Source organism: Triturus cristatus, chromosome 2_1 (assembly GCF_964204655.1).
Source record: "Triturus cristatus chromosome 2_1, aTriCri1.1, whole genome shotgun sequence".
NCBI classification, from domain to species: Eukaryota; Metazoa; Chordata; class Amphibia; order Caudata; family Salamandridae; genus Triturus; species Triturus cristatus.
In genome coordinates, this window is record NC_140581.1 from 372,362,118 (window position 1) to 372,386,574 (window position 24,457).

General features: G+C 48.1%; 1 protein-coding gene across 1 annotated transcript in view; it reads right to left on the reverse strand.

The window, feature by feature from the left end:
• The window catches only part of ANKRD55 (ankyrin repeat domain 55), a 1,118,826-nt gene that overhangs the window by 759,119 nt on the left and 335,250 nt on the right, over positions 1 to 24,457 (reverse strand). The window contains exon 3 of the mRNA XM_085640726.1: positions 286 to 416. Within this exon, the coding sequence (XP_085496852.1) occupies positions 286 to 416 (131 nt within the window). The remainder of the gene's footprint in view (positions 1 to 285; positions 417 to 24,457) is intronic.

Sequence of the window (24,457 nt, forward strand, 5' to 3'; positions counted from 1 at the left end):
GTTCCTCCTGCTTTGTTGCTTGCCCTGTCCCTCTCCCGCTTTGGACTGAGACAACCAAACGTATTACACATTGCTACAACCAATAGAAAATGCAATAACATTCAGCAGCAAAGGGCTGCAGCCGTTCTGAAAGTGGGGACCAATAGGTGAAAAGATTCTTACACCAACCCAAAACCGATGAGCTACCTAAGTCCCAACAAATGCTCTCTTATCTACTTTTTTTTAGTTTCAAATTATTCTAGATCTTTCTATATTTCGCTAGAAAATAAACATAAAACTTTATACCAGATATGTTGCCAGAGATAAACTGGTTCGTCCACAGGCATCTTGAGTATTAATATTAGCGCCCATCTTCAGTAACAACTTTACTGTATCAAGCTGGCGTCCAGAAACAGCATGCATCAAAGGTGTACAACCTTGAAAAACAAAACCAAACAGACTTTTCAAAATGCAAAGAGTTTAACTTCCATCTCAACACATTATCATTTTCATTCTCTCCATCTGGCACATACATAATGGCGTTGCATGATGCGTCATGAGCATGCGACAGAGATGCTCTACATTGCAATTAGAGACACAACATTTCCTTTGTGGAGGTATGCAATTTGTAAACCCTTCAATCCGTGCTGTCTATCGACAGATTAGACCCAAGTATGAGCAAATACACATCAACAGAATGAGTCGTCAATAAAAGAGTGAAATAGAAGTGAGCTTTAAAAGGATGCACGGTACACACTGAGGACAAACAAAAAGTAGAATACATATTTAACAACTGAGGGGCATATCAACAACAACCGGCGATAATTATCGCTCAGCGCTCTTAGCGTGAGGATAATTATCGCCGGCTAGCGTGAATTTTTATCGCTGAGATAGCGTGCTATTAGCAACGCTTATCTCAATAGCGATAAAAATCTACACGCTAACAGGCTAACGTGAGATTATCGCTGGAAACCCAGCGATAATCACACGTTACCTTGTTGATAGGGACAGGAAAACTTAGCCATGATATCCTCCTTCCATAGGATATCATGGCTAAGTCTGAAAATTAGCAGACGTAAAAAAGCAGCGTTAACCGCGGTTAGCGCTGCTTTTTTTGTCTCTAACAGGGTTAGCGACATTCTTGATAATAGGAGAAATGTCGCTTAGCGACATTTCTCCTATTATTTTACTCTGGAACGCCCCCTTTGCATCTCATTAGAGATGCAAGGGGAAGCGTAGAGTAAAAGGGTGCTAACATGCAAATTTGCGTGTTAGCACCCTGTTGTTGATAGGGTGCTAGTTTTATCTCTGCTTTTTTGGCTTTTAAAGCCAAAAAAGCAGAGATAAAGCCCTTGTTGATATGCCCCTGAATACTGCAGGTGAGTCTTCCAGTAAAGATGTAAACAGAGATGACTATTTTAATGCACAAACCACCAAGGATTGACAAACAATGTAAAAGTTAGCAAAGTAGTTGCCGGGGGCGTTAAGAATCATGCCTGGTGTGCATTAATCGACAAGAGCGGGCTTTGAAAAACATAGAGACAGTTTTTAATTCCTCAATCACAAAAAGATTATTCTGTGGCATATATTTTTATTTATGAAATACCGTCCAAAAACTTTTTTATTCTCTTTCTAAAATATTTCCAAAATGCGTGCAAATAATGTCTGGAATTGCGCCCTTTACGAGTTTATTTACATACTATAAACACATTTGTCTTCATTAACATTAACTCTTTCAGCATATCTGTAGGGAACCGAACGCCTGCCTACAATTTGTGAAAAAGAAGAGTCACAGCCTCGATCTGAGCTGTAACTGTGCTCAGCTCCTATAATGCCCAAACATTCTGATTAACAGTAAATTGTTTTTTACAAGGAGTACACGTTCATACATTTGGCAGCTTCGCCTCAGCAATAATTCGTTCCTCATAAAAAGTGCATGTGTCTAACTACAGCTGTAAAGACTTAGAGGGCCAAGCAGTCAGTTAAAGTGTAAAAATGTAAAATGTTATTATGTTACACCGGGGAAACGGCCTCCCAGCATAGGCGTACTGCCAGGTGACCGCCCTGCCCCGCCTGCAGGCGAGGATCTCGGTGCATTGCTGGGGCAGGGCCGCTTTTCCACTCACCGCCACCGCAGCGATAACATCTCGCTTGGCCGGAGGACCGACCTTACTCACTTCCCTCAGCACAGACCATTCTTGGCAAGGTAAATAAGGGCCATATTAACAAGCCAGAAGATAAAATTACTGCCGCTAAAACGGCGATAATGGGCTTGATAATATGCTCTATGGAATTCCAATTGAAGCCCTTGTTAGATGTGAAGGACGTCTAACATGGGCTTCAATTGGAATTCAATAGAGCATATTATCAAGCCCATTATCGCCGTTTTAGCGGCAGTTTTCTGCCGCTAAAGCGGCGATAATTTTATCGCCTGGCTTGTTAATATGCCCCCTAAGACTCTCAATGCAAAAATGACTGGGTCTCTGAAGGTCTCAAACCAGAACTTCAGTATACGCTGAGGTGTAGATACATTCTACTTTTGTACCGTGTATGCCTCTCTGCATTAGTATGAGGTAGTCACCATCAGCTTTACACCTTCAATTGTTTTATTTTAAAAAAAAAGTATATATTTTTTTATATATACAAAGGGAAAATAATTCCTTTTACAAATGGCAGTCCACAATTTTTACCCAAAAAAACCCCTGTCCACAATACAGGAAGAGTCAATCAAATAAAAATTTGAACACACACTTTTTGAAAAAATGTGAAAGGTAAATAAGACGCCAACCAGAAACTGTCTTTGAAGTAGTTTTATTAGAATGATGCAGAGGAGCCCAGAATCCCGTCCGGATGGTCCTCGTACTGTGACCACCAACAGCAACTGCCTAGCAGAAGTGTTTGGGACTCCCAGGGCAAGGGAGTGAACAAGGCCGCACAAGTTAAGCAGAAGCGATTGCACATCAGGTAATTATGATGTCACAAGATTCTATGATGAACATAAACGCAGGACTAATAAATATTCCATGCACCCCTTACATCTTCTTTCCCCTAAACAACAATGAAAACACAACAAATAAACCTGACAATGTTACTAGTGAACATAAAAATCCTCATACTTTAACGGAACAGACACATTTGAAGGGACTCTAGTTTTGGAGTCTTCTACACTTTGACTTGCATGTTCAACTACATAATACTGTTCCGACTGAGCAGGCTGTAACCCAGCTGAGCGAACATCATGTTAGCCAGTAGCTGAGGGACTGGTCGAAGACTATGAGGATTCTTCATCCTGCAAAGATGAACGAAGACAACTTTCATACTCGAGCATGAGAACTTGACACACCAGGATCTGCAACATTCCTATCTACAGAATTTGATCCAATGTGATGGATCAATCCCTTCATCATGTTGTGCATCTTTACTTTCCATGATTCTTCTGGCCTGCTCTGATGATAGTTTAACCACCCACTTTTTTCTCCACCACCCCTATTTATTTAACAGAGAACCTTTGGAGACTTCCATACAGGACTAATAAATATTACATGGACCCATTACAATGTTCCTTCCTCAGTCGTGTTGCACCTGCTGTGCCTCCCTGCCCTCCACCCCCGGAAGCACGACCTGACACAGGGGGAAAGGCACATTCTGGTGGACAGTACATGCCGCGCTTTAGATTTGGAGGCATTCCTTCCTTAGTCCCGAATACGAGAGCCCCAGGTAGCATTAGCCCTTTCTCAATACATAGTCCACCTAGGGGATTTTCCACACAGGGGGCCTCCTGAGAGCACCTTCTAGTGGCCAAAACATATTTCGCACACCCTCTTAGACGACCCACACCCTAGAGAGATAAGAGCCTGCTCTCACCCATCAACCACTTTGACTCATTGAATACTGAGGTGGGTCCTTGGAACTTCCTTGTCCAACACTTCAGGGCCTGCTCTCAGCTGCACGTGCTGCCCATCCTTGACTAAGTGGCGTAAGCGGGAAGAGAACTGTCAACTTAGGTAGGCCCAGTCTTCAGGCTTGCTTCCTTTCTTGCAGGCCCACATGAAGGACTCTGTGCTACCTCGGTGACTGGTGGTGCACCATATTCTCCCCTAACTGCCACACTACGGCCATTGAGCCCGCCAACATGCCAAATCATGGGCTGTGACAGCTCACCTGTGTCCTTTCAGAGAGCCATGGGGCAAACAGAGGTTCCTGGGTTCAGCTGTGGGGGTTGAGGCCTTCTACTCATGCTGTCACTGGGACTGACCTGGTATGTGTTCTGAGCAACTGGGCCAAGCACCCCTTCAGCACTTGACTCTCAAGAATAGAATGGTCCCAGCAGTCCAAGGCTCTCTCTGGAGGAGGTGGATATAGATGAGGTGAACACATGCTCACAGCTCAAAATACACGCAGTAGCAGCAATACATTTATGTCCAGCCAAATACTCACATTAATGATAAAAGCTGTGAAAATGTGACATTCACAAACAACTACGCAGTTCAGGCGCACTTCTGATTGGGGAATGAAGTCCCCGTGGCTACTGAGTGTCGTTGGGGGCCAAGAACCCCTATTGTTGCTATAAATAAATCCCCCACAGCAAGATTGCTCGGACTTTGTTGGAGGCCACGCCCCCTTTCTCAACCATTCTGCAAATGCGCCTCCTGGCACACTACTGGTTGGGGGATAAAGTCCCCTTGGCTGCTGAGGGTCATTGGGGGCCAAGAACCCCTACTGCTGCCACAAGTAAGTGTCCCACAGCAGCAGGGCTCGAAAAATCCACTTGCCCGCTTGCTATGGCGAGCCAAATTTATTCAGGACGAGATATTTTTAGGGCCTACTCGCTCTTTCTGGCGAGTAGGATGACAAACTGACTTTTGACCTCTGTCTCTGAAAGCAGAGGAAATGTGACAGGATAACAAGATTTAAAGGCATTTTTATTGCTCACAAACTGAATGAGCAATAAAGATGCCTTTAAATCTTGTTATCTTGTCACATTTGCAGGCCTTTCAGAGACAGAGGTTAAGTACCTTACAGTTCGGTCGAGGAGATTTTTCAGGTTACTAGACCTGCAGGCCTAGTAACATTTTTAGGATTTTTCGAGCCCTGAGTGGGATAGCTCAGACCTCATCGGTGACCCCGCCCCCTTTCTCAACCACTCTACAAACACGCCTCCTGGCGCACTACGTTCAGGAAATGAAGTCTCCTTGGCTGCTGAGGATCGTTGGGGGCCAAGATCCCCTATTGTTGCTACAAATAAGTCCCCCACAGCGGGATTGCTTGGACTTTGATGGAGACCCCTCCCCTTTTCCCAAACATTCTGCAAATGCGCCTACTGGCGCACTACTGGTTGGGGGATGAAGTCCCCATGGCTGCTGAGGGTCGTTGAGGGCCAAGAACCCCTTCTGCTGCCACAAGTAGGTGCCCCACAGCAGGATTGCTCGGACTTTGATGGAGACCCCTCCCCTTTTCCCAAACATTCTGCAAATGCGCCTACTGGCGCACTACTGGTTGGGGGATGAAGTCCCCATGGCTGCTGAGGGTCGTTGAGGGCCAAGAACCCCTTCTGCTGCCACAAGTAGGTGCCCCACAGCGGGATAGCTCAAACCTTGTCGGAGGCCCTGCCCCCTTTCTCAACCACTCTGCAAACGTACCTCCTGGTGCATTACTGGTTGGGGGATGATGTCTCCTTGGCTATTGAGGGTTGTTGCGAGCCAAGAACCCCTATTGTTGTCACAAGTAAGTCCCCAACTGTGGGATTGCTTAGACCTCGGTGGAGGTCTCGTCCCCTTTCTCAACCACTCTGCAAACACACCTCCTGGCACACTACTCTTGGGTGAAGAAGTCTAGGGGTGAGCATGCCGGTAAACTCCGCTCAGCGAGTAGAGTTTTTACCGAACTCTGTGGCAAAACTCTGCAAACTCCGCTGGTGGAGCTGAGTTTGCTTCCTAAGCATACACAGTCAGACACGTTGATAAAGGACAAAAACTGCTGAACCACAGGTGAATACATGTGCTGGGCATCCTTGACTGGTAATCGACTACATGGTATAAATAATAAATAGTGTACACAACAAGGGATAAACGAGTTTCATGAAAAACAGACTCAAACAGGAATTATAGTTGCTGAATGTTTTAACTCACTAAAAATCAAATGATTTGTGAATAAACCAAAAATAATATCCACTAACAGTATTTAGACGTCTTTCCAAAACAAATGAGGCTTTCAGTACATCAAATCATCTAAAGAATCAGCAGTAAACAAGTAGTTGAGTTGTGAGGGTGCAGCACCATAGGCGGTCACTAGGTGTTCCGTGGGACTACTTTTGGCCCTATATGGTACTGCACCCTGCAACATGGCTAGGCAAAGAATATGGAGAAGTAGTGAGAGCTGCCGACTGTGGAGCTGGTAATCCCAGTTCAAGTTTGGTGTCAGCCTCATTATTTAATTTCCCACGAGTGCATGGATAGGTGCACTATATAAATAAAAGCTAGAAATACATATAAAATAATATAAGAATTCAATGCTTGGGGGTGGGCAAGCAATGTCGTGAGCAAAATAGCAGTGGCCTTAGGATGGGTTGTGGGGGCCTGGAGCAGTGTTGTCGGGGGAGATAAGAGACCAAAGCAGTGTTGTTGGAAGGGTGAGGAGAGGCAAACAAATGACACAACTGTTTTATTGCACAAGTAAACTGAACAGTTAACGAGCAATGAGGCAGGCCAAATAAAATAAAGACCTATCAAAGTATAAATAACTTGAACATTAAGAATACATGTGAAAGGGCCAATCTTCATGGGAGGATGCAGAATTCCAAAAGGAGGGACAACTAAGTGTATTCGCCAATGAAAAGCCAGCATTTCTAAAGGACAGCAACAGGAACCACTGCTTATGACCTCACATATTTCATCACTCTTGACATGGTCAGTTACATCACTGATGACATCACTGATAACCTCATCCACTGAGCCACTCATACACCCACTCAAACCTCCATACAACCTCTCATACGCTCACTCATACACCCATACAACCACAACCACTCACATACCCATTCACAGACCTATATAAGTATTTACACAACCACTCACTTATCCATAGAGCCACTCACACACCCACTCACTCACTCATAGAGACTGATCATACAACCAGTCACTAACCCATACAGCCACTGACACAGCTGAACACTAATCTATACAGCTCCTGACTCACCTAGTGATTCACCTATACAGCCACTCACTCACCATACTGCCTCTCAACAGAGCCCCTCACTCACCCATACAACCACTCACACACCCAAGCAACCACTTACATACCAATTAACAAATCCATACAACCATTCACACACCCATACAGCCAATCCCACATACACTCACTCACCCATACAGCCACTTACACACCCAGTCTCCCATTCCTACAGCCATTCAGACACCCACTCACTTACCCATACAGTCTCTGACACACCCACTCACCCATCCATACAGCTATTCCCACAGCCACTCACCCACCCACCCATACAGCCACTGACACACCCACTCACTCACCAATACAATCACTCACACAGCCACAAAGTCATCCACACAGCTACTCAGACACCCACTTATACAGCCATACAGCCAATCACACACCCACTCACACATCTGTAGACACTTAGACACCCACTCACACATGGATACATACAGTCACACAGCGACTCACAGAAACTATGCTAAAAAATGGAATCACTTATTAGTAGTACACAAAGTATACTAATTTACCTTTTGTGGAACCTTAGTGTATACATTTAAAACACAAAAAACTTTTAGAAAACACTCACAATCACTCGATGATGTCACCAGTGATGTCACTGATCATGTCATGAATGATGAAATATGTGAGGTCATAAGCAGTACATTGCAGAGACGTAAGTTATAGTTTGTTTTTTAAACAGACTTTATTGAGTTTCCATTTACAGTTAGCATATCTAGTAAGTACAAATAGACTGCATTACTGATTCATGTGACATTGTACAATGTGTATATATACGTGTTATATATTCAATTACAGCATTTTATCGGATATCTTTTGTCATGCATGTGTCCATTGCAACTCTTTTACTAAGCATTCTACAAATGTATGAATAAATCTGTTGACCAACGAAACCTGCCCATCCCATTTCCCCCTTCCCACCTCGCTCTGGCGACCTTATCTATATGCCGGGGTGCTGTGTGTCTTACTCATTCAAGCAAGAACTTTTTAAGGTTATTGACTGTGGCTCTTAGCTTTCCCTGCCATAAACTAGAGGTCTATGCATAACAACTATGCAATGGTCTACTGCGCTTTCGGGTTGCTAAGTATGGGATCCAGGTCTATGCCTTTAAGGGCTTCTAGCATAATATCCCATTCCATGGATATCTGGTTTTTCCACAGTCCCCTGGCCTCCTCTCGGCGCATTGCGGCACTCTCAGCCCCACCCCAACATAGCATTTCACTATGCCTGGTGTAGACAGCAGGGGGTTTTGCTGACTTCCATCTCATGGTTATGGAACGCTTGGCTATGATTAGGGCGAGGTCAAGGAATCGGAGCTGGACCTTCTGCTGGGCCAAGCGTTTACGGAGGCCTAAAAGGCACTCCTCTGCCAAGTCCCCAACGTGTAACTGTGCAGCTGTCTCTATGTGGAGCCGGCCCTTCTCCCAGAATCATCTTAGGCAATTGCATGCCCATAACATGTGGGTTAAGTCTGCCTCATCCAACTGGCAACAAGGGCAGTGATGTTGCGCATTTGGGAACATCCGCTGTAGGTGGCGTGGCGTGAGGTAGGCCCTATGGAGGACCATGCTTTGTATAAATTAGAATTTAGCATTTCGGGTCACTTTTTTGGGGTATTCCAATATACCAGCCCACTCCCTGTCACATATCTCCCGCCCGATATCCTTCACCCATTTGGCTTGTAGGTCTGCGAGTGGAATTGCAGTGTGCGCCCGGACTCCTACATATAACCATTTGATGAGGTGGCACCTCTTCATGTAGTATTAGGCCTGAACTAATTTGTGTGTCGGGGTTCATTTCTCTGGGGGGCCCAGTGCTTCCTTACGTATTGCGATATCGCAGCATGTATCAGATATAAGTGGTTTGGCACTCCTGTTTCCTGTTCTCATGGTCCATTAAAATGTAATTATTAAATAATGCCCCTACCGTGTTAACCCCTTCATCCGAACAGGCCCCTATCCTGTGCCTCATGAGCCTACCACTAAGAATTGGGATCCCTACTATTGAAATGTTTCCTGAATAGGGGAGGCATCGGGACGTGTATTGCAGCGCTGCCTTCCAGCACAGTAGTGCAGTGCGCAGCAAAGGCGGCACATTCAAGGGGAGTTTACACTGCAGTAGTAATAATGTGTGCAGGGTATCACGCGTAGTGTAACCAATCTCCTGTCCTACTGGACAGCAGGTTGCGACCTGCTGTCCAGTAGGACAACCATTGTAGATGGCTCACATAATCATATGCTCTAAGGTCCGGTACCCCCAAACCCCCTCTGTTGGTCTCTAGTTGTATTTTTTTAAGGTTCACCCTTTGTTGTCTAGCTCCCCATATAAGATCCAGGAGTATAGTGTCTAGGGTACGGAAAGTAGCAGGAGGTACTATTATCAGTAGATTGGTAAAATAATATAAAAGCCGGGGGAGAACCACCATTTTTGACACCCCCACTCTGCCCATGGCTGAGAGAGGCAGCGTGGTCCAGAAGGTGACTTTCGAACGTACTGTCTTAATCGCCCTTGTAAGATTGCCGTCCAGCATGTCTGCATGGGACCGGTATATGGTTATGCCAAGTTATTTGAAAGTGTGTTGTGCCACTGGCAAAAAGTATGGCCCAAAGCTGATCTCCTCTAGGCGGGCATGTTCTCGGAAAAAGAAGGCATTTGATTTTGCTTCATTAATAGCGAGGCCCGATATTTCGTTCGAACCAGGAGAAAATACAGGGGATGGGGTCTAGCACATCCAGGAGATCCAGTGCATATATAATTATGTCGTCCGCATTCTGAGTTGATTAGCCTCTAAGCGTAGCTTAAGTGCCAGTGGCTCCAACGCGAGAACAAATAACAGTGGGAACAAGTAACACCCCTACCGCGTGCCCCTTAATACTGAATTCTCGTGTGATATGTGTCCACCTGTGCGGACCCTCGCGGTGGGGGCCTCATATAGTAAACGTAGCCACTGGAGGTACTCAGGGGCCAAACCCGAATTTCCCTATAGCCTTGAACATGTATTCCCACGTGAGCATGTCGAACGTTTACCTTAAATCTAGTGCGACACAACCAGCATTTACATAGTGTTCGGGGGTTATTGCCATGATGTGATTAACCCTGGGCGTAGTTTGCGTAGTAGCGCTACGCGTAGCTACGCGAAGTGTACATCGCACTATGCGAGATACGCGTAGCGCTACGCGAACTGCGTAGTGCGCTGTTCGGGATGATTGCACTGTGCTGGATGCTTGTCCCCACTGTGCAATCATTGAAAACGGCATCTCGCACAGTGCGAGCCGTTGTTTTCTGCCGCTCGAGTAGATTTTTACTCGAGCGGCAGCTTTCTCAACGCGGACTGGTAATTTCTCATCGCGAGCGGTCGCGAGCATACGCGACCACTCGCTATGAGAAACCTGACCTCCCCGCTTTGAGAATCACGCCGGGAGGTTTATTTTCCACGCTCGCAATCACCAACTTGATGTTGCTGATCGCGAACAAGGAAAAAGTCTCGTTGGGATGTCTTTTTGCTCGCTTGCGGTCACCAACTTGACATTGAGGACCGCGAGTGAGCAAAAAATGTCATCTACGCTACGCGTTTTTGCACTGTGCTACGTGCAATTCGCGTAGAGCGAAGTAGCACAAACTACGCGAGCGTAGCGTAGTCGGACGCCCAGGGTTAGAGGTGATACAGCCTCCTGATGTTTAAGGACGTGCTGCGTGTTGGTAGGAACCCACAGTGCCGGATGCTTGTCCGCACTGTGCAATAATTGAAAACAGCATCTCGCACAGTGCGAGCTGTTGGTTTCTGCCGCTCGAGTAGATTTTAACTCGAACGGCAGATTTCTCAACACGAACGGGCTGTTTCTCAACACGAGCGGTCGCGAGCATACACGACCACTCGCAATGAGAAGCCTGACCCCCCCCGCGCCTTGAGAAATCTCGCCGGGAGGATGATTTTCCTCGCTCTCAGTCGCTAACTTGACGTTGCCGAACGCGAGCAAGGTCAAAAAACTCTGCTCCGCGGAGCTGAGTTTTTTAGAACTCCGTGAGCTCCGCGTAACGCGGAGTGTGGAAAACTCCGCAAACTCCGCGAGCGGAGCGGAGTTCACCGCCCAGGGTTAGTTATGGTCCGAAAAGGTTTTTCTAAGTATTTATTATGGGTTACTTGTGTAGATATTGATAGGGAGCATACAATTCTATCAGTTCTCGTGTGTAATTGATGGACTGGGGAGTAGAAGAGTATTCCTTGTTTGTCAAAGTCCTCAGTCTCCACACATCACTCGGTGCCCACCCATCCACCCATCTGCAAAGCGCCTCTGCTTGTTTGACAGTTCGCGCTCCGTGTGGAGGAGGGTGTGAGCGGTCAAGCCCAGTGTCCATGACCGCATTATAGTCACCCTCTATGATCCACGGGTATACCTCTCACCCCGTCAGTGTCTGGTTTAGCCCTACAAAGAATTTATCGTGGTCAAACTTTGGGGCCAGTACGAAGTGTGTTCCATCGAGTGTCCCATGGAGAAATATGTACCTACGCTGCGCGTCAATACGCCTTTCTAGTTCTATAAACGTGACTTCATATCTGATCCATATTGTCGCTCCCCTGGCAAAGACAGAGTAATTCGTAGAGAAGATCTGCCCCTTCCATTTCTTGCGCATTTTTGCTGCTTCTGGTTCTGTAAGGTATGATTCCTGCATGAGCAATATCTGCGCCTTTCGCCTGATTAATTGTGCTTGTACCCTGTGACACTTTTGTACTGACCCTAGACCCCGAACATTCCAAGTGACTAAGTTATAGGAGCTAAGCACGTGTGGTACGCAGTGATACTGCAGCATGTGTCACAGGTGTGAAAGGAAGGCAACAATTTAGAACAGGACATCAGTTGTGTGCCAAAACTCCTTCTGAACCACTAATACTAGTTCCAGCTGGTGATCTATGTCGGTCCAAACTAAATACACAACATGTGGAACTGTGCTGCATTTACATGGTGTGTACGCAATTAGGGGGTGAGGACTATATATGTGACCTCAGCTGAGCCCGGGACTAATATTCATTCTGCTACATTGCCATTTAAATCACATAAAAAGGATATATATAGGGCTATTAGATTGCCTGCCACTTCCATCAAACTTTATGTCTGTCTGGCCAATAAGGATAGTCTTTCTCATGTTGCTTCAGCCCAGTAGATCGCCTGCAGTCTGAGGCGTCACCGTGGGGAATAAAGCTAGGCTGCTCTCAGAATCCGATCGCACAATGCCGCCCTCCGAGGATTCAGAGGCCGTATGTAGGACACATTCTTTGAACGTGGTTGCTACGTTGCACTTGTTCATGTGTAGGGCTGAGTACCTGCGATTTGTGGGCTGACTTCACATTGCGGCGCGACCGCCGACCCTGCGTTTGCCGGGGGCTGCTTGTTAGACTCTGGTAGGCGGCCCCGGGTAGTGAGGTGGGGTCCATGACCTCTATCCATTCCTCTACATCTTCTGAGCTCTCAAAAAATAAGTCTGTTGGTCATATATGATTTTCAGGCAAGCAGGGAATAAGAGCGCATATTTAAGGTCCATAGCCATTAGTTTCTTTTTAACTGCCTGAAAGGAGGATCTTTGTCACTGGACCATGAGAGTGTACTCGGGATACAGCGATATCCACCAATTTTCAAATTGTATCTGGGGCCGCTCCCGCGCTTTCTGAAGTAATATATTTCAATCCATATAGTTTAGGATCCTGGCTATCAGCGGCCGCGGTGGAGCTCCTGCCTTGGGTGTCCCCATGGGTATCATGTGGACCCTTTCCACACAGAAGTAGTCCGATAATCCGCCTGGGGCCACATGGTCGCGGAACCACTGTTCCATAAAGTTAGCGGCATTGGGGCCCTCACTGCGTTCCAGAAGCCCGATGACGCGCACATTGTTCCGCCTGGCACTTCCTTCTGCAGCTTCAACTCTGTCCTGCAGGCCTGCAACTTGTTTTTGCAGTTGCTGAATTTGCAATGTGTGCTCCTTGTGCTGTGGGAGGACCTCTTCCAGAACCAGACTGTGGCCTTCATTGTGGCGGCGTAAAGCCGGTTGTGAGAGAGCCGATCTGTTGCTCTATAGCCTTTCTGAACTCACTGACCTCTTGTAGTATTTTTTTTTTTTTTTTTTTTTTTTTTTTTTAAAACCTTTATTTTGGTAAATGCACAATACACAGCGTCTGCCTACAACCCCTCGGGGCCGGCCGCTATGACATATCAGAAAAGGATAAAAGAAAAAGAAAAAAAAGAAAAAACCAATTGGGCAGAGCGCCGTTAAAGCAATCTCTGAGTGAAAAGTACCGTGTAGAACATAGAACAATAATGTCAGGATAAGAAAAGGTTTAATTTTATGATTTTGTCGAGTACAATATAGTGAACTACGAAAAGAGTCGAAGCTGATCACTGACCAGGAGAGACATCACCGTTCACGGAGCACCCAGAAGGAGGCGTTATATAGGAAGGCATTTGTAAGGAAACAGGTGGCCACCATCCAGGAACTAAGAGCAAACGCTATACCACAGAATGATAGAGCACAATAAACTCCCTACTAACACTGAACCCCGACCCCGAAGAAACAAAGAAACATAGAAGAGAAAGAAACCGAAGAAGAAGAGAGAAAGAATGAGAAAGAGGGCCATAGAGACAAAGAAAAGACATAGAACACATCCCATCCCCCCACCCTGCATACCAGCGGAAGGCCACGGCCCACCCCCCCCCCAATAGGCATGCCTGTCGCCCCAAAGAACCCCAAGTGGGAAAGAGAGTCCGGAGAGTGGGAAAGAACATCCCAGTCTCCGACTCCCAGAGAAGACAGGAGGAGGAAATTTTACATACTCCCGGTCACCACCAGCCCCATAAGCATCCCCCACTCTGAATATCATCAGCACAACTGAAGTAGCAAGCAAAGCATCAGGTGGGGAGACTCCATTCCAAATGTGCGAATAAATCAGATAATTAGCAGTCCCATCCTAGTCCCCGCCCGCCAATACGTACAGCAAACTAAAGGAAATCGCCCAGCCCCGGCCCGATCCTGAGCGGCCCCACAGATCCACCCCCGCAATCAACAATAGCAAATTACACGCATGCGGCACATCAGATACATAGACAAATATTCTAGTCCGGGTCATGCCAGGCGGTCAGGCAGGATCATCAAGGGAGGCAACATCAGCCCTGGCCAGAACGCTGAAACCCCACCAAGCATGGCCACCGCTGGGAGTGTACCTCAGGCAGAACAAAGGAGCAAGATGGCCGCTCCCGGCACAGAAGACGCAGAGGAAGAGGAAGCGAGAGTTCCCAATCATAGACCATCACCACATCGATAGTGACCAACACAGTTTTCCCCACAGAACGGCACACACTCCGGCGATGTTGAGGAAGCCGTGGCAACACTTGCAGAGGCAGAGTCTCAGCTTGTAAAGTGGAAGGGAGCTTTGTATCTGCAACTTTGTCATTAAAAGAACACTCGACACTGTAGCCAGGGAAAGGACGTTCCACAGTATCCCCCTGTCGCCACATTGTATCCGCCTCGAAGGGAATGAGAGGCATTGGGGGGTAAGACAACCGCAGTAGTTCCCTGGATGGCATAGCGACATCGATCTTCCGCTCCAGTTCTCGAGTGTTTTCCCACAGTGTCGCCCTCAAGTCTTCCAGGGCTAGAAGGATAGCACCATAGGTCAGGTCTGCTCCCCGCTTCAGCATGTCGGCAGTATGCAAAGGCGCCGCCGGGACACCCTCCAGCTCGACAGCAGGCAGGGCAGCCTGCGTCCGGGATATGGAGGCTTCCGTCTTTCCGGCGAGGTAGACCGGCACCGCCACCATTTTTGCAGTCAGCCCACATCGGAGAGGTGAGGGTGACTCCATTGGACGGAGGAATAGCATTTAAGGCAAGAAGAGATACTGCTCGCTATACGGGGCTCACACGATGTGAGAGCCCTCGGCTGTATAACAATGCGGGTGGTGGGCGCTCTAAAACGGATACCGCTCTGACCGCTGGTAGCATGACAAAGGAAGGTTCGCCAGCCCGGACCCAATCATACAGGAATTCTCTCCGTCGCGAAGAAGACTCCGCCAAGCCGCCCACTCCACAGCCGGTCACATTTCCCCAGGCGCCGGTCCGGCCCCAGGTCGTCTCACCGTACGTGATAAGCGATGTCCGGTGGCGGTGGTCGGGCCAGAGTGCATGGGCAAAGTCCAAAGTCGGCAAACTCTATGAATCCTCGACCAAAAAAGCCGGCGGGGACATCGGAGGAATGCGGAAAGTGTCAGCGCATTCGTGGTTACATTTGCTCGCGCTGTAGGCAGGATTAAAGATCAGGATGTCATGTAAACAGCAGACGGGCTGCGGAGCCGGGAGCTCAGACGTCCTGTCCGTCCGCCATCTTGGCTCCTCCCCTCTTGTAGTATTAAATCTAGCTTGTCCGGGTGACTCTTCGTTTGTGGGCGGTATGCAGGTGAACGAGGGTGGAAACGTTGAATAATCCAGCTCTTCCGTTTGCTGCGTACTATTGGTGGCTGCCTACAGCAATTTCCCTTTGGGTCACCCCATGGTTCCTGGCGGACTCCTCCCTCACACATGCCGCTATCGAGGGGTCAGCAATGCAATCGCTTGTCGTTGTTGTATGCTTACTGTGATCATCCAGACCGGCTACGTCAGCGTGGATAAATAGCTTGATTGTAAGCTATAATGCGATGGTCTCCTCTGTGCAGCCCTGCGGCTCGTTCAGGCAGTATGCGTAATGTGCGGTAAGTATCCAGAGTCCAGACTCACCATCTGCAGCACTGCTCCTTGTTTCGGGCACTCAATGCCCAGACTAGAGTAGAGTCGACAGCAGAGCTCAGGCCGGGTGTTGCTCTCAACAAGCTCTTTACGAAATTCTAGGGGCAAGACCCTAGCACACCCCCAGCTCTGCACCCCCTGCTAGATCCCTGCATGTGTTCGGGCGCTTGTCTACTATCCCTGGGTCCCGACAGGGTACTGTCAGACCCCCACAATTCTCACCTCGTGTTTGCGGAGGAATCCCACAGGGACGACAGGAGCAACCCCTACCTGAACCCTTCTGTTACTGGAAGGACTGAATACACTAGCCAGTTGCAGGAGGGAACCGGGGGAGATTGCCAGGAAGGGTGGTGCGAGTGGGACTGTGGATGACGTGACGGGGATACCCTTCGTGGCTCCTTAGGCTGTGTAGAAGTCCACGATCCCTAAGGCAAGAGAGGAAACAGGGGTGACTATAGTACAGGGTTAGAGCGGAACATGCACACCCCCCGAGCGTTTGGGGGAACACAGTACTAAGGGGAGCAGTACTCTCTTCTGGTTACCTGTGAGCGCGGTGTTCTTGTACAGATGAAGTTCAGGCGTTGGTATCAAACGAGGTCCTTGCGGAGAGTGAAGAAAAAGACCCCGAAGGTATGCCAGGGTCCGAGCGCTCCTGCGCTCTTAGGAAGGATCAAGTACCAGGAAAGCGCCACTGCGCTAGAGGGAGGAAATACAGGTGTGGCGACTTCGTGCCGTCGCACAAGTCGTGTGTGAAAGTAAGCAAGGGAAGGCACCACTGCGCTCTGGGGGACAAGTAGGCAGTTCTGGCGACTTCGTGCCGTCGCACGAGTCGTCTCAACAAAGGTAAAAGCGCAACTGCGCTCTGGGGTTATAAGGCAGAGATGGCGACTCCGTGCCGTCGCACGAGTCGTCCCAACAAAGGAAAAGCGCCACTGCGCTCTGAGGTAACCAAGGCAAGTATGGTGACTCCGTGCCGTCGCACGAGTCGTCTTTAACAACAAAGGAAAAGCGCCACTGCGCTCTGGAAGGTAATAGTGCATAGGGTGGCTCCGTGCCAAGTATGAAGTAAGGCGGGATCTTTGGGCGCCCTTGCGCGGTCCGGACCGACTGTCCGGTTGCTGGAAGAGCCTTCGCTACGCTCCTGCGTGCCTGCGAAGCTCAGGAAATGAATCCGAAGCGCCGAGCCTGCCGTCCTCCGTAGTGATATGCTCAGGTAACCGGAAGTGACGGCCGGCCGGCGGCGTCCACTACGTGCCGCCGAAAGACTAGACTGCAACCTGCCGGGACCACCCAGGGGGAGGAGTCCCGTGTCGACTGAGGAGTGCCCTGCTTCTGGTTTACGGGTGAGGGGCGCAAGGAAACATGACAGGTACCCTCCGCCATATAGCCTTCCAGAGGCTCATAGAGTACTGCACTGGTGTCGCAGTTACATAAGCTCTGTGTCAGGCCTCAATGTCTCCTCCGTTTTCTCCCTGCTTGGCCCCAGGTTTCTCCTCTCCCTGAAGTCTCTGGGGCCAGGGCCTCCAGTGATGCTGTCTGCACAAGGCTGATTCATCCAGGGGTAGCGGCGCCCCCTCCTGCGCTGTCCGGCACACCCTCAGCTTGCTCCCAGGCTAGGGATTCAGGCCACACTGGGGAGAGCGGGAGGGCAGGCAGTAGATGCGGGATGTTGAGGGTGTTGCCCCCCCAGGCGCTCCCACCTGTAGTGTTGTGTGGAACGGTTGGGAGGCCGGGCTCTCACGTCACAGTAGGGGGAAGCCCAAGCCCCGCCGGGCCACACGTAGGGCCTCTAGTTTCAGTGTAGCAGGACAGCTCGCGTCTCGGCACGGTCCAGTGCGGAAGCCCCGCTTGGCCCCTTATATGTCGCCTCACAGGCGTCTCAGACCCCGCTGAGGGGTGTCGGACTCACGCTACAGCAATCCGATTGAAGGGGCTGCCTTTGAAGGGATTCTCGTGGCTCAAGGAGCACTCGCTGGGGCCCCGGGCTATTTCACTCCCCTCAGGCAACACGCACAGGCTGTGTTAGGGCGGTGGGTATAACGGAGTGGAGCCCGTCCCCTTCCGCACCCACAGCGGGATCTCAGCATTTCAGTAGGAAGATCCACTCAGCCTTCCGTTGCTTCCGGCTGCACCCGTCTGATAGGGAGCAGCCGCCGATGAGGCCTTACTTCAATTATCGACCCCGGCTTTGATGGTGCCCGCCGCCCGGTCAAATAGCATACATGGCTTTGGTTCGCAGCTGCTCTACCCCACCATACAGACCTCGATGAGCCCCTGAGCTCGCCAATGCGACAGGATAATGCTGCCCGGGCTCCGGTGCTCCTCTAAGCTATGTCCACCATGTTGGGCTGTTAGCCACGCCCCCTGACGTAAGTTATAGTTAGCTAATGTAACTATCACTGCTGAATTTCACTGGTTTTGTATGAGTGAAATCTGAGCCTAACTATAATGTCTCTGTAACCTTTCATTTTTTCAGTGAATTTCTAAGGTTTTTTAAATTCTATTTCCTATTTATAACGTCCCAGTAACCTTTGTTTTTTTCAGTGAATACGTATATTCATTGAACAAAACAAAGGTTACATGGACGTTATAAATAGGAAATAGAATTAAAAACACCTTAGAAGTTCACTGAAAAAATGAATAAATATATTACCTGCTGTCGGTCACCAATAGGTAGTTAAAGTTGAACCTAGTTTCCATAGGAGAAGCGTTTTTTGACTTGCCTAGAACTTTGGCAATGTATGAAAAATCCTACCTAACTTTCCCAAAAAAATGTGCTGTGTGTTATTGTGCATAGAAAGTTTCAGGGTGATTCCTAAAGTGGGGGCTTTGAAAAAAGGGTAGGAGTAATAAAAAGTGTGTTTGCTATGATAAATCCCCATAGGGATTTTGAACAAGACTACAGCCAGAGTCTCTGAACGGAATGACACCCAGTTTGGCAGAAAGGTAGGTCTTGGTTCAGAAAGCAACCTTTTTGTTATTTGGTGTAAATCCATTCAGTAGTATTTTATATATTCAAGGAAAAGCAAATTTGTTTATCTGGAGTCACAAATCCTTTGCGAATCCATCGCGGTGTTTCGCGAATCCTCGCACCCAGATGGATACAATAATTGGCTGGCCACAACCGGAGTAGAAAGCTGAGGCCGCCATTTTATATAACAGGACACGGTACCGGGGGCTGAAAATAAATGTTTGAAGTTGTAGAAGGGGTCAAGATAGAGGTACCCTGACTGCATGGGTGGGATTTAGAGGTCTCTGACTGACCCTTTATGTGAACAAAATGCCCAGAAACTATTTTTTCCCCACATGCGGATATTTGTGAATTGGTTGGCGCCTTAGCGCTGCCCCCATGTAGCTTAACCAAAAGGGATGATGGACGGAGTGTTGAACATTGCAAGCACTCACCCCCAGTTAACTGATCTGGGTTTAATCCATCATCATTCTTTAGCTCACTCCGCCACCCCAGTTCAGACATGGCCATGTGCAAATCAGTCTGACCCTGTGCCTCATGGGAACAGTCCAGCCCGAACTGCAAAGCCATGTCTTCCCTGGGCCCGAAACAAGCATCCTGGGACCGGTTTCTCCAGATCTCTGTACTGGGGTGAATGTATGACATTGTTCTGCATTCTGTCCATCAACTGTTGTTTTTGCCCATGTAGCTTTGCAGTAAACTTGTGAATTGTGTCAATTTTTTAAACAAAATATATATATACACACACTCACTCAGACACTAATGCACTCACTCACAGACCCACTCACACTCTTACACCCACTGACAGATCCACTCTGACACTGATGCACCCATTCACACACTCATTCAGAAACTCATGTAACCACTCACAGGCCCACTCAAAGACTCATGCACACACTCAGAGACTCCCGCACCCAATTAAAGACATACTCAGACACTCATGCACCCACTTACAAACCCATTCAGAGACTCTCACGTATCCACCCACTCATAGACTCACACACCTGCACACAGGCCCACTCAGACACTCATACACCTAGTCACAGACCCACTCAGATACTTACGAACCCATTCACCAACCCACTCAGACAGTCACACACCCACACACATACCCATTCAGCCACTCACACACCCTCAGATTCACTCGTAAACTCACACACCTACTCACAGGCCCACTGAGACACTTTCATACTCATTAACAGATAGACTGAGAGACAGATGCACCCCTTTCACAGACCTACTGAGAGTCATGGACATACTCAAAGACCTACTCAGACACACACACCCACTCACATACCCATTCAGACACTCACACACCCTCCCATACACCCACTTACAGGCCCACTCATAGACTCACACACCCAATGAAAGACCCACTCAGACATTTACACACACACTCAAAGACCTATTCAGACACTTATGCATCCATTCACGGACCCAGACTCATGCACCCACTCACGGGGCCAGTCATAGACTCACACAATAACTCAGTTCCACTCAGACATATACACACCCACTCACAGACCCACTCAAACACTTGCGCCCCACTGACAGACCCACAGACACTCATGCACCCACTTGCAAACCCACTCAGACTCTCTCATACCCACTCACAGATTCACTCGTAAACTCACACACCTACTCAGAGGGCTATTGAGACACTCTCATACTCACTAACAGATCTACTGAGAGACAGAGGCACAGACATACTCAAAGACCCACTCACACAGTCACACACCCACACAGACACCCATTCAGACTCATACACCCTCTCACAGACCCACTCAGACACTCATACACCCTCTCAGAATCTCATCCGCCCACTAACAGACTCACACAGACACTAACGCACCCATTTGGAAACCCACTCAGACTATCTCACACCCACTCGCAGATCCACTTGTAACATAACATAACGTGTATTTGTAAGCGCATGTTCACCCAAGGGTATTTTGGTGCTGAATAACAGATGTTTATTGTTACCCAACTCAATGGTACTCATTTTATCAACCTCAGAAGGATGAAATGCTGAGTGGACCTGCTAGGATTTGGAACCTGTGACCATCAGGTCGAACACAGGCCCCTGCAGTAGATGCATTAGTTCACTAAGCCACCAGACCCGGCTTGTAGACTCGCACAACTACTCACAGAACCACTCACCAACTCAAGCACCCACTCACAGACCTACTCAAATACTCATGCACCCACTCACATACCTATTCAGACACGTATGCACCCACTAACAAAGCCACTCAGAGATTCCCAGTCCCACTCCCACTCACAGACCTATTCAGATACTCATGCAGCTACTCCCACTTACACAGACACTCATGCACCCAATTACAGACCCATTCAGAGACTCATGCACCTACTCACAAACCTACTCAGAGACTCACACACCCACTCACAGATAGACTCATAGAATTACACAACCACTCACAGGACCACTCAGACATTTATGCACCCAGTCACATACCCACTCAGACACTTATGAAGCCACTCACAGACCAACTCAGATACTTGTGCACCCACTCACAAACCCAATCAGTCACGCACCCACTCAGAGACTAACACAGCCTCTCACAGATCCACTTATAGACTCACAGTCCCACTTTGACATTCTCACAGCAACTGACAGACCCACTCAGGCACTCACACACCCATTCACATACCCATACCCTAACTTTCCCAAAAAAATGTGCTGTGTGTTATTGTGCATAGAAAGTTTCAGGGTGATTCCTAAAGTGGGGGCTTTGAAAAAAGGGTAGGAGTAATAAAAAGTGTGTTTGCTATGATAAATCCCCATAGGGATTTTGAACAAGACTACAGCCAGAGTCTCTGAACGGAATGACACCCAGTTTGGCAGAAAGGTAGGTCTTGGTTCAGAAGCAACCTTTTTGTTATTTGGTGTAAATCCATTCAGTAGTATTTTATATATTCAAGGAAAAGCAAATTTGTTTATCTGGAGTCACAAATCCTTTGCGAATCCATCGCGGTGTTTCGCGAATCCTCGCACCCAGATGGATACAATAATTGGCTGGCCACAACCGGAGTAGAAAGCTGAGGCCGCCATTTTATATAACAGGACACGGTACCGGGGGCTGAAAATAAATGTTTGAAGTTGTAGAAGGGGTCAAGATAGAGGTACCCTGACTGCATGGGTGGGATTTAGAGGTCTCTGACTGACCCTTTATGTGAACAAAATGCCCAGAAACTATTTTTTCCCCACATGCGGATATTTGTGAATTGGTTGGCGCCTTAGCGCTGCCCCCATGTAGCTTAACCAAAAGGGATGATGGACGGAGTGTTGAACATTGCAAGCACTCACCCCCAGTTAACTGATCTGGGTTTAATCCATCATCATTCTTTAGCTCACTCCGCCACCCCAGTTCAGACATGGCCATGTGCAAATCAGTCTGACCCTGTGCCTCATGGGAACAGTCCAGCCCGAACTGCAAAGCCATGTCTTCCCTGGGCCCGAAACAAGCATCCTGGGACCGGTTTCTCCAGATCTCTGTACTGGGGTGAATGTATGACATTGTTCTGCATTCTGTCCATCAACTGTTGTTTTTGCCCATGTAGCTTTGCAGTAAACTTGTGAATTGTGTCAATTTTTTAAACAAAATATATATATACACACACTCACTCAGACACTAATGCACTCACTCACAGACCCACTCACACTCTTACACCCACTGACAGATCCACTCTGACACTGATGCACCCATTCACACACTCATTCAGAAACTCATGTAACCACTCACAGGCCCACTCAAAGACTCATGCACACACTCAGAGACTCCCGCACCCAATTAAAGACATACTCAGACACTCATGCACCCACTTACAAACCCATTCAGAGACTCTCACGTATCCACCCACTCATAGACTCACACACCTGCACACAGGCCCACTCAGACACTCATACACCTAGTCACAGACCCACTCAGATACTTACGAACCCATTCACCAACCCACTCAGACAGTCACACACCCACACACATACCCATTCAGCCACTCACACACCCTCAGATTCACTCGTAAACTCACACACCTACTCACAGGCCCACTGAGACACTTTCATACTCATTAACAGATAGACTGAGAGACAGATGCACCCCTTTCACAGACCTACTGAGAGTCATGGACATACTCAAAGACCTACTCAGACACACACACCCACTCACATACCCATTCAGACACTCACACACCCTCCCATACACCCACTTACAGGCCCACTCATAGACTCACACACCCAATGAAAGACCCACTCAGACATTTACACACACACTCAAAGACCTATTCAGACACTTATGCATCCATTCACGGACCCAGACTCATGCACCCACTCACGGGGCCAGTCATAGACTCACACAATAACTCAGTTCCACTCAGACATATACACACCCACTCACAGACCCACTCAAACACTTGCGCCCCACTGACAGACCCACAGACACTCATGCACCCACTTGCAAACCCACTCAGACTCTCTCATACCCACTCACAGATTCACTCGTAAACTCACACACCTACTCAGAGGGCTATTGAGACACTCTCATACTCACTAACAGATCTACTGAGAGACAGAGGCACAGACATACTCAAAGACCCACTCACACAGTCACACACCCACACAGACACCCATTCAGACTCATACACCCTCTCACAGACCCACTCAGACACTCATACACCCTCTCAGAATCTCATCCGCCCACTAACAGACTCACACAGACACTAACGCACCCATTTGGAAACCCACTCAGACTATCTCACACCCACTCGCAGATCCACTTGTAACATAACATAACGTGTATTTGTAAGCGCATGTTCACCCAAGGGTATTTTGGTGCTGAATAACAGATGTTTATTGTTACCCAACTCAATGGTACTCATTTTATCAACCTCAGAAGGATGAAATGCTGAGTGGACCTGCTAGGATTTGGAACCTGTGACCATCAGGTCGAACACAGGCCCCTGCAGTAGATGCATTAGTTCACTAAGCCACCAGACCCGGCTTGTAGACTCGCACAACTACTCACAGAACCACTCACCAACTCAAGCACCCACTCACAGACCTACTCAAATACTCATGCACCCACTCACATACCTATTCAGACACGTATGCACCCACTAACAAAGCCACTCAGAGATTCCCAGTCCCACTCCCACTCACAGACCTATTCAGATACTCATGCAGCTACTCCCACTTACACAGACACTCATGCACCCAATTACAGACCCATTCAGAGACTCATGCACCTACTCACAAACCTACTCAGAGACTCACACACCCACTCACAGATAGACTCATAGAATTACACAACCACTCACAGGACCACTCAGACATTTATGCACCCAGTCACATACCCACTCAGACACTTATGAAGCCACTCACAGACCAACTCAGATACTTGTGCACCCACTCACAAACCCAATCAGTCACGCACCCACTCAGAGACTAACACAGCCTCTCACAGATCCACTTATAGACTCACAGTCCCACTTTGACA